We start from the raw sequence: 12,133 nt of genomic DNA, 5'->3' as shown, positions 1-12,133 counted from the left end.
TAACGTCAGACAGGACTCTAAACTCATTTACCTATATATTTTATTTAGAATTTTTTTTCTTGCATAATATGGTTCAAAGAGGCCTTTAAGATGATTATAGTACATTTTTTTCGATGATTTCAAATAATCATCCTTAAAGAAAATCTTTTTTCCGGTAAAAGACAAAATTCTAATTATATTATTTATCGATCAATTCTTCACTCAGGTATCAAGTGCGTTAACCCCTTAACGCTCACATTTCTCTCAACTTGATATGCCAAAAAATGATCAATTTTACCTTTTTTCATTATTTCCTAGGCGTACAGAAATAAGTTTCCCATTTACGACATACACTTTTGCAATAGAATAGAAAGTATAGCACAATATAAAAAGTGAAAGAAAGTAATTTAGCAAAATTGCACTTTTTGGAGGATTAGTTGTACACGTGTTTTAAATTAAAATTCTGTAATTTTAATAATTAACGTCTTATTAATTAAATTCTATTCTCTATCAATACAACAATATGACACACAGTGATCGTGCATAACAATAAACTGCTCAAAAACTAAATTTCAGCCTATAAACAGTACCCTTTTCCCTTTCGTTACAATTGTGTCATAAAGAAGTATAAAACAGAAACTAAACATACCAACTGGTCTTTCGAAATTGTCGAGCTTTCAAACGTAACAGAAAATTTCATCCTGCATTTTCGATATGCTTTTTGTCGCACGGAATACTCCAGCACACTATTACACACGATTATTGAACTTCGCGTAATCGTGGATGGTTTATAACGTCGTCGAAAACGTTCAAAAGCCTGTATACATTTGTGCAAGAATGAAAACGCAATATTCAATGGCAGTTATACGTTGGGGAAAATTGCGTATCCACTTTGCACAACACCGGGGATAAATACAAACAAAGAAGACAGAAAGGGAATGAAATAAAATGAACAGACAAGTGTTGATGGGGAAGAGCAACTAAATGGCCGATAACCTATTGACCCAGATAAGGCCGATGATATTGATTAGTCACCGCATGTTTGTCCCACAGCAGTCAAACACAATCTCCCCGCCGCCCCTCTGTCTCCTATCCACTCCTCTAACTTTCGGTCCTTCCATTTCTCAAATAATCCATTCCCTTCTTTGTTTCACTTGTGACTTTGGTCACAGCCCTCTCTCCTATTGGTTCCTATAGCCTGTCGTATTCTCATCGTGAAAAGCTTCGAACCGTCCTTCCTGCACACTCTTTTTCCGTATAGTCTGGCAAACGAAATTGGATTTATGGCTTTATTTTCCTCCTTCGTGGACAATATCTACCCCATAGATTGCTCGACGTAGAACGCGACTCTCGGTATTATAGTGAAATAATGGAGCCCTTGCGTCCCTTTCATGTCGTCCATGTGGAAAAAAAAGAAAGAAAGAGCCACACGAAGGGAATTCTAGTCGAAGCTTTGATACGCTTCAAAGTTGGTGAAACAAATTTTTCAGGGGAGGTGGTGGAAGAGGTAGATGACACGCGACCACCATTTCACGATTTACGTTTCCTTTCGATCATTTTATGGAAGTGACGCGAATTTTTCCCTTTCAGCTGAGTCTACAGAAAGTTTTAAGTACATACTACTGCCCGCCACCCGACGTTTACAAGTTCAGAGTACGTCCATTTTTGACGTACTTAATTAAATGTTCCGTAGAGCAAGAGGCTTTCTATTCAAATTGGGATCGTAGCTTAAAGCTTTGTAATCTGTACGATCTACGGACAGATTTCACCGTCAGATCTGTTTTTTTTTTTTTATATAATATCAGCAATCTGAGTTGAATTCTTTAGGCTAATGCGCTGGCGTAAGAGCCAAACATTAGAGTACTTTATGTAGTATGACGAGGATACTTCCATTGAAGAGACCTCCCTATCTCTCATTTGAAGTTGATCGGCCAGTGTCTTTTTAATCTCGTGTTCTGTCTTTTTAATTTAACTGAAGAAGTGGTTGCAAGAGAGGGTTGGTGTGAGATTCTAATTTGGTGTGGTGTTTGACACTTCTTTTTTGCATGATTTTTGCAATGAAGGGTCATCGTGAATAGTTTGGTTCGATACATACCATGGTGCATTAGTTATTATGCGAAGGATTTTGGATTAGGATTTCTGTAAAATGGCAATACTAACTTTACTAGCACATCCCCATTTTATTTAGATTTCTGGATCTAACAATAAGTCTGATGCATGTCGAAACCATGGATGATCTTTCTGATTCTGCGGGATCCGATTTGAAAGGATCCTGATATATTAATTATGCTTATAAAATTTCATGATATTTTAAAAAATTCACATATTCCACTGAATTTTCTATTTAATTACTAGAAATTTTTTTTACACAGATCAGCAGATACCAGATCGATTCTTAAATAACTTTCAGCCCTCCTATTAGCTTGAAATAATTAGAGAGTAAATTTATTCGAGTTTAATTATTTTTCGTCGGTGCATGCAAAACTTTTTTAATTATTTTTCATCCGCGATTGAATATGTGTATACGTATGTAGAATTTGCAACCAACACTTTCAGTATTAAAGCACAAGTAAACCTACACGTATGTTGAAAATTATTTAAAAAAAAATGGTAAGTATTCGAAGAAAGTGAAACAGGAACTAATTCATTAGCTTGAAATTGATATTTTATTATACACATTACCTTTAAGGTTTTAAACGTGTAATTAATGAAACTTTTTCACTTATTTCTGCTAGTAAAATATTACGAACTGTGTTTCAGTATTTTCTTCATTAACTTATTTCAGTTCTGCCAACATTGCATTTAAAAAAATATTTCAATGAAATAAAGATGATTATTAATTTCTACCCGAATATTAATGTGCAAATAAATTATGACATATATTATAAAAAGAATCAAGTATGTTTGAATATTATACGCAATACATTCATTGACATGCAAGAATTATGCTGTTGATAGAATTTTGATAATCATATTGTGGCGCACTATTTATTCATGATTCATTTAAAGCTGAAAGCACTCTATTGGTCAATTTCATAAAAGCGCGCTGAACTATTTCCCGCGTTTTCTTCAACTGTTGCGTTTGACATTGCTCGGAAGTGTGTAACTCCTTTTATGTTTGTAATTAGTGTTATGTGTTTCCAGTGGTAGTGCGAGGTAGTGCGAGGACATACTTAATATTTCAACCCAGATTGCTGTTAAATACGTGAGTACCGACAGTGACTTTATCAAAATTTTATTTCGTATAATTTTTGTTGTTACGAAAACTTAACCTCAAATGCCGCACACGCCGGTCGTTACGATCACAAATGTTACACGTTTAAAATAATAATTTTATTATGGTATAAATTAACTGTAACAATATTTCGTTATTTCATTAAGAAAATATTTTCACTTGGAATATTAGCTTAGAATATTAAATCAATGTTCTCTATAGATTTATTACAGTGTTACTACTGAGTGTATTATAATAGTAATAACATATAGAATGTATAAGCTTAATTTAGTGTAATGAATAAACTTGATTTTAAAACAAAATATTTGTTTTCTAATAGTGATTTTCAATAAAAATTAAACTTACTTAATTACACTTGTATAATGTATAAAATAAAGATACAGTGTAATTTTAACAGAATTGTGTTACTTATTACAGGTAAACTGCATTTAGTTGTAGTAATAATATTTAGAATCCTGTAGAAAGACATTATGTATTAAATCATTTGTGTTATAATTGAAATCATAATGTCAGAATATTTATCTACTGAACTTGCAGCTACATGCGCTGCACTTGGTTATTATGATGGATCTAAATATCATTTAGATAAATATTGTTTAGGTAAGAACAACTGTTAACTGCTAGGTTTACTTTGTTAATCAAACAGTGATAGTCAATGTTTAATAATATAATCAGGAATTGTACTCATATCAAAATTATCCATTTAATAATAGATGTTATAAAGGATCTTATTAAGTATTTAAGAAGAGATGATGATACACACATTGTTCGTCAGTTTCTTAACTTTGGGATGCATTATTGAGGCAAGTGATAAATTGCTTGAAACATATTTTGTAATGTTTAATGCATTGCTTCATTCTAATATTAACAATTAACTTACTTAATTAGGTTAATTATTAATCTAACAAGTCCAGTTTTAATCATTTATAATGAAAAAATACCTACTGATAAAATGGATCGCAGTATATATCAAAAATTAGTTTCATATACCCAAGCATACAAAATAGCATTAACAGATGATCATGTATGGACAGCATTAAGTTATCGTTTGAGTAAAATTCTTAAAGAAGTAAGTTTGTAAAATTCATAGTTCTGTATATACATGTCTAGGAATAAAGAATATATAGCAATATTTTTGTTTCTGTAGGATAATATAGAAAGGGGGGAAGAAACAGAAATGATTCTTGAAAGAATTCTAGTGTTTATTCGAAATGTTTTGCAAATCCCCCCAGATGAAAATGAGAAACGTGTTGATAATGATGTTACAATCCATGACGAGGTACGGCATTGAATGTAATATCTAGTTATGTAGAAATATAAATACATTTCTATACCATATGTTTATTAGGTTTTATTTGCACTTAATGCATCAGGGGTTGTTGATTTGCTACTATTTATTGCTAGCAATAGAAATGAACAGGATTATCATTTGCAAGTTTTAGAGGTATGTAAACAATAGGACTGAGAACGGTCTAAATTAGAAACTTAACCTAGTTTAAAATTGTATAAATATTTTCTACTACCATATTATTTCAAATTAATTAATTGTTTATTTCAATGATTTACCTGTTAATGATAATTCTTCACACTGTATTCTTCAAATTCACTATAATTAAATAATTTTTCTCTTACGTCTTTATTTAATAACAAGGTACTACTACATTTTCTATTGATTTGAAAATTATTATGATAATGGAAAATATTTTAGAAAATTATTATGATACTTAATATTTTTATGTTTTTAATATAATGCTTGAACACTGTGAAAGTTACGTTAAATTATATCGTTAGATCGTATCGTTAATGTTGTGCGATCAAAGCGCGAGTCAGTTAGCAAAATCTGGTTTGCAACGTAGCGTCACTGAAAAGGAAAGGGATGAAGCAACACTTCTAACTGCGCGGATGAAAGAGAAACAAGAAAAAATGGACAGAGTGCGAAAGTATGCTGGTGCTAGGTAAGTTTAATCCTCCTTCATTTGTCTTTGTTTACTTTTCTTTCTTTCTTGACATTTTTATGCAAAGAGACTGTATTTTACATTTTAAATCTTTATAGTTTCTTTAATATACTGAAAGAATTTTGATACTAGGGATAATCTATATTAAGTTATATTACTAAAAATTATCATGTTGTTAAAATCTACCAACTAGCAATTTTATTTTTGGTATATGCTTATGCTTAAACTTCCATTATACATTTATATAACGCTATTTATTATTAATCTTAAGATTTTCCAATTAAAACTATACAATCACAGTGTGTTGTATTTTTCACTTTCTGAAATACCTCGACGAATGTTTTCATTTTACTCATTGAATATACACATAGTGTTTCAGAATTTTTGGTAAAATTTTAAAAATGAGAAAAATAATGTTTAATAAAAGTGGAGTATATAAAGCTTCGTTAAAAAGCTACAATAAAAATATATAGCAAAAATAAAATAATAATCCAAGAATAAGTAATATTTTGACATTTTTGTACGATAAAATTTACGAACACTTTTCATATACTCAAATCACGTATTATTTAATAATCTATTTCTAGATTATAATTGTCAAATATATTATAGTTAACTGTAGGTAACAAGTAGCTACTTAAATTTAATTGTACATTCAACACGTACATGAGCTTTTTGACAGATTATACACCAAGGGCTCATCTACGCTGGAGTAACAAGTAATTTTCATTTTAACGAACAGCGGCATTTAAATGTAAACATAGATGCAACAGGATAAACAGACGATTGTGTCATTCAGAGTACATATACATATATCATATTCAGAAATGTGTATTTTATTTCGATGATAGTTTCATACATGTAACGAACACGACCTAGATTTTAAAGTATGCTCACGTACCACTCAGAACAGAAGCTTTTATCCACTTGTTGGGAAGTATGCGTGTTTTATTCTTGTATCGTGCATTAATTGCATCTTTTTGCTACGCGCCTCTATTTCCCGTAGAAAGCTTTTTGCAGCTTGAAAAGGAATCAAAGGCTGTAAAAAGATCGACCTTTTCTCTCTCACCCTATGAAATGGTCGATGAACACTATCGGCGGCGACAAAATGGCACGGTACAGAACAGGGTTTTACGCCTAATATTTCAAGGATGAAAGTGCGAAATTTATAGCAAGATCATATAGCATATCGTTTATGTAAAGAATATCAGAAATATTTATTTTCGTTGTGACGATGTGAAAAGCATTTTATATCTAATTCGAGTGGTTGTAAGGAACGAAATCGCAGTAAGAAGAAATTTGTTTCAAAGCTAGTTATTTTGAAAATTTTAATGCCTTCACTATTTCTTGGACACATGAGTACATATTTTTCATATATATTATGTGTAATAATGTACCTTGAAAAGATCTTGGACTCTTTTAAATTTTTAGTGAACTAAGTTTCTTTATATTATTCCAACTATCGTTCCATTTAAAAAAATACTACTGTTAGTGGTAACGTGGAAAGAAATGGCCACGATATGGTTCAATGGTCTATATTCTAAAATATTATTTTCATCGTATCAACTCAGAAAGCTCTAGCGAGCCACCCTGTACACTTGTTCCAAATTAACACGATAAAAGGACTAAACAAGAGCTTGTAGAATAACAGAAGTTACAACATTTTATATCGAATAATTTATTTAATTTTAATTACAATTAAACACGCACCTAATCATTTTCCGTCGATTATTTAATAATATGTTTAGACATTCGCATTTCGGCGGTACTTACGTCGTTCAGAATATGAAAGCCATCGGGGAGAATCAGCTGTTATGTCACAAACCGTTCCAGAAGATCGAGGCGTTAAACTTTAGCCAAGACAAGGTAATTACTGCAGTTGATAATCAATACGAAAAACGAAACAATTTCATCGGGGGATTTTCAATTCCTTCCTTATTCGCGAGACGAAGGAAACGGAACGTCAAACGAGAAAAAAAGAAGAAAGTGGTCCATTCAAATTAATCTTTGGTTTCCAACGGTAGTTTTTGTTAATGAGTAAGTGGGAAGGAGGCTGGGTGGATTTGAATGAAAATACGGCTGTTAATTAGGGCTATCCTCGCGTAATTAGAACTGGCTCCTTGCTTAATGGTGCTGAAGCATTTAAAACGAGGTCACCGCTCTTTTCGCGGACATCTCTCCTCCTTTTCTCCTATCTCTCCTGTTCAACTATAAAACGATCCTTTCCCCCCTCCTTGCACCGTTATTACCGTCTCTCCTTCGCGGAACATCCGTATTTGAGGACAGACAAACTTTTCCTAGCTTGCTTCTTCGTAGCTCGTTTCATTATGGACTGTCATAAATCTACTGGGTCACATGCCTGACGGCTATCTGAATCGAGGTGATCACCGACTCTCGTCATATCTTTTATGGAATTTCCCACGCTTGACCCTTACGTTATCTCTCGAGCATTTTTATGGAATTGTTACGTGAGACAAAAAGAAAAGCGAACGGAGATAAGTCGTGTTTTGAACAAAGTCACAGAACACAGGCTGCTTCGCTAACTTTTTGTAACAAAGTCTGGCAAATTTTATTGCAACTCCATCGTACAAAATGAGCGTTTCCTTTTTCTTTTCCTCACAAAGGAAAAGGAAATTGTAAATCTGATTTAATAAGGTTAAATAGAAGTTTCGAATCTTGAGCAGGTTTCTCTTTCACCTTGTTCACCTGAATGAAAGTTATTTATGCGATAGTGGGCGCACAGCGATCAAAATAACGTGCAATTGCGTATATGTAGAATGTGTAAAAGTTATTTAATACAATTTGTACGATTTTAATAATAATGAATTTAGTAATAATTTCATCTCAAATTTTTCAGTTATAACTTTTCACGTTCGCTTTAGACAGAGATACAAAATTTTTCTTTCCGTGACGTAGAATAATTAGATCGTGAGATAATGTTTAAAAAGAATTACGTCGGTACGGTGAAACGTTTGTGAAGAAACTTTCGTAATGGAGTTGAAAATTTAATACGTGTATTTTAAGTCTTTCCTTGTGTACTTCAATCAAATCTATAATAACGTTATACGAACAATTTCACATTTAAATTTCTGGAATATTTATTTTACGGTGTCAACTTTTACGTAAATTTCGATGTTCACGTTGTCGTTGTTTCAACACAATACAGAAAAAAATGTCAAGACCGACAAACAAGCGTCCTATGTCAAATCCAAGGGGTGAACGTACATCTACGCTGAGCGTGAGGCTGGCTTTGAAAGAATTCTGCGTAGAATTCTTGAACGCTGCTTATAATCCTGTAATGAAGTACTCGAGATCCTGCATAGTTGGAGCGGCACATTCTAATCCAATCGAAATTACTTGCTATCTTTGGGCGCTGCGTTTTTTCATGGAGTTCAATCGCCATTATAAGTTCCAAGTAAAGTATGTGAGGTAAGTCGTTGCAACTCTTCTCTGTTCTCCGATAGAAAAAGGCGCATCGTCAGAGAGTAAATGTTGAAGAAAGCAAACAGAGATAGTTTTCGAACTCGTTTTACGCATCGTTGCTCTCTTTAGATCCTTGCCTGTGAGAAGAAGCATTTCCCAGCTATTTTCAGTACACGCGACTTACGTGTTTTGCTTTTAAACAACATCTATTGTCCACGTTTAAGTTCCTTTCTACCCGTTCAACGTTTATTGTTCCGAGAGACTTTTATTGTTTCTGTCTTGCAAGTATCAACAATTTGTGGCTGTGATTGTTTGGAGGAATTGTATATTTTTATTGTTTTAATAAATTTAATCGCTTTTAATATTCATGGAAAATTGAAAATACTTCAACAGCTTTCATTTTTGTTTATTTCTCGACAGTGAAACAGTACCTACGTGATTATGATTATTTTAAATTTATTTAGAATTTATTTTTAAGAATGGAAAATAATTGAGAATTATATAGATTCTGTTTTAATAAATTTTATCGCTTTTAACATTCATGGAACATTAAAGATACTTCGGTAGCTTTCATTTTTGTCATACAATAATATGATAATTCTCAACAGTGAAACAATATCAACAGAAACTTTTCATTTCGCCCAAAGAGAAATGGAAAATTTTTACGAAATGATAGTTACTGATAAAAAGAGGATTGCAATTTGGTCGCACAGATTACACATAGCATTGAAAGCGTATCAGGTGAGAAAGTGATTACTGGTGTTTACGTTCGTTCGATAGATAGAAGGAAACACGTTTTTATTATCATAGGAACTTTTGTGCACTCTAATGGCAATGGATCAAAGTACGGATCACGGTGTTAGAGAATCCAGCAAGGTTATTAAGTCTAACGTGTTTTATGTTCCGGAATATCGGGAAACAATTCTTTCTCAGCTTTTGTGTTTCGACGAGTTTAAAATGTCACGGTTTGTATAAAAGAATTTATTTTATTAATACCGTTTACTTCGTTGATACTTCGGCAAAAATTTGTCAAGCACGATGAAATCTTTCGATCAGTGTCGAACAACAAAGTCTACAATTAACAGAATTAATTTTCACAAATCTCGCAGACAAGATTTTCGCATGCAAATTGGCACAACTTGCCATTAGCCGAACGTACGATTTATCGCGATTATATTTACATAATTGGAAATAGAAATGGATTTCCAGAATCCTCTTCTCCTCGTCTGAAGATCGGCATTCTAAATTGGGAACGTAAATCTTTCACGTTTCCTCCGGAATTGCAAATATCCTGTAACAACGTAGTGCAGGGATTTTCGTGAAGCACTCGGCCCGTCTTACCATTTTCCGTTTCGAGTATCTGTTTATCGAGTGCACAGAAGTGGAAAATGAAAAAACTGTTTGCTGAAAGTTTTATCTACTGCAGACAGATTGATTCACTTTCAAATCAATCGGCTCGAACAACGAGGGAGAGCTACTCCTGCTCCTACTTCCTTACTTCTTTTCGACTACGCCTCCTCCCATTGCGTTCTGCCCTTGCTCTTGTCTGGCCCATCTCTCTTCTTTTGCGTTTCTTCCTGGAATAAACAACTTTTATCGACCTTCTGGCTGGCGAAATGGGAAAAGGCGGCGGCCGTTCAACTTTCCGCGACTTTGACGGGTTTTCCAAGGATTTCCACTACGGAAATGTAAGGTCGATGCGCGCCGTACCGTCCGGATATCGTCGTTACTCTGACATCTTAGTGACGGTGACGAAAACAAGAGTTGACAGGTGCAGCGAACTTTGTTACTGCTGTTACCACTTCAGAACTATGCACACGACGGAATTGTATTAATTTCGGGACAGGTATCGTTTCATTTCACCTCACGTTGTTAAATGAAAGTTTAACGGAATTGGAAATATAAAGGGTGAACCGTCTAACCGTGATCGCGTTAGATTGTTATAATCCAAATTTGTCTTCTGTCGCATAATATTGTTCGATGAAGCATTTAAACTGAAATTTTTGATCAGTTCATTTCGTTTTTCGAAGTTCTCAAGGTCAATCTGTCGATTTTTTACGTCCATTTTTATTTTCTTATAGAACATCTTTTTCTTCGTCTGAACTAAAGAAAGAGTATAAAACGCATGCTAGTGAAATAATATCTTAACGATAAAAACAAACGCTGATGTCGTAGACAGAATTGAGTAATCATTTATTTGCCGTCTTCGTGAGTGTATTACAGCTTCTGAGCATTATTTTGAACATGCATTGTGAATTTGCGTAATTTTGAAACTTAAAATTAGAGACCAACGTCATAAAATCACTTTTTTTCGTCGTATCATTCCTTCAGATAAACAAAATGTTTTTGTTATACTCGTTGAACTCGCCTCAATATCTGCTAACTCATAACCAGAAAAGACTATGGTTAAACCTAAAAAAAAATGGAAGATGACGAGGACAATGAACTCATAAAAAATATACTATAACCACCTTAAATTATGAACCATGTTATGCGACAAAAAAGAATTCTATTTATCTATTATCCATCTTCATTTCTATTTTCTATTATCTATATTATGTTAGATATCTATTTTCATTTCAAAAATCAAATTTATATTAAATTGATCGACTGATTTTTGTGTTGGTAATTTCTCTATTTACATTATTCAGTGGGTTATATTAGTAACCGTGAATACGTTCAAAATGTTTGTTTACATTTAGACAATATTTGATTGACCTCACAACGACAGCGCATATTTTCTTGAAAATGTTGAGCAACTATTGCGACAGAAACAAACGCAATGTGTTAGTTCAGCAAGTAAAACGTAAACAACAGAGGAGGAAGAATAAAAAAAGTAAGAAATAAGACACTGTTTACCCTTGGTTTAATGTAAGAATACACTTTCTAATGTAAAATGCGAACAGAAACTGTGCAGACAGAGCAACTTCCACCGCGAAGTTTAGAGGACCGTTGGGACGAAATTAGTCCTCAACTGTCCATCGTAATGGCAGAAGGAACTATACCGGAAGTTGTGCCATTCGATGCAACATTGGACGTACCTATAGACGATCAAAAGTATGTTTAATTCCATTTACTGAATTTTAATCATATCGCTAAATGCAATTTTGAATCGAAGAAGCTTTCGCTACAGCTCGGTGGTTGTTTTCTCCTTTTCAGAGTCGAAGCTATGAAGAAGATTCAAAAGCTACTGAAGTCGAAGTTGCTCGAGCAAGCTGTTGGACTTATTCGTGCTTCAAGGTAAGGATGCTATTTATTTGGAGCACGTATTTCGTGAAAGTTACTTATTATTTATAAAGAAATACAGCGAAACGATCAATATTTATTTCAAAAGTTCATTCTAAAGCTCAAGTTGCGTGTTAAATAAGCGCCTTTGTTACTATATTTTGCATGAAATAACATTTACCAGTTGCAACAATTTTCCTCCTTTTTCTTTGTTTCGATAACAAAATAATATAGCACGTTTTAATTTTTAATAGCACGAAATAGCTTATGTTTTTAAATTTCCAAAATGGTTCGCTGGTGTTTTCAGTTTCGAATT

The 12,133-nt window shown here is 33.2% G+C and overlaps 1 protein-coding gene across 1 annotated transcript in view; it reads left to right on the top strand.

The window, feature by feature from the left end:
- The first annotated feature begins 3,720 nt into the window (after window positions 1-3,720).
- LOC108575503 (protein timeless homolog) overlaps window positions 3,721-12,133 on the top strand; it is a 15,161-nt gene continuing 6,748 nt past the window's right edge. The window contains 12 exon segments of the mRNA XM_017938321.1: window positions 3,721-3,814; window positions 3,928-4,283; window positions 4,362-4,493; window positions 4,563-4,658; window positions 5,006-5,169; window positions 6,918-7,035; window positions 8,336-8,598; window positions 9,201-9,333; window positions 9,403-9,557; window positions 11,295-11,428; window positions 11,499-11,649; window positions 11,752-11,832. Of these exon segments, the coding sequence (XP_017793810.1) occupies window positions 3,721-3,814; window positions 3,928-4,283; window positions 4,362-4,493; window positions 4,563-4,658; window positions 5,006-5,169; window positions 6,918-7,035; window positions 8,336-8,598; window positions 9,201-9,333; window positions 9,403-9,557; window positions 11,295-11,428; window positions 11,499-11,649; window positions 11,752-11,832 (1,877 nt within the window).

Source organism: Habropoda laboriosa, unplaced genomic scaffold (assembly GCF_001263275.1).
Source record: "Habropoda laboriosa isolate 0110345459 unplaced genomic scaffold, ASM126327v1 scaffold269, whole genome shotgun sequence".
Classification (NCBI taxonomy): domain Eukaryota; kingdom Metazoa; phylum Arthropoda; class Insecta; order Hymenoptera; family Apidae; genus Habropoda; species Habropoda laboriosa.
Note: the sequence above shows the minus strand (reverse complement) of the source record. Positions and strands in the feature narration are given on the sequence as shown.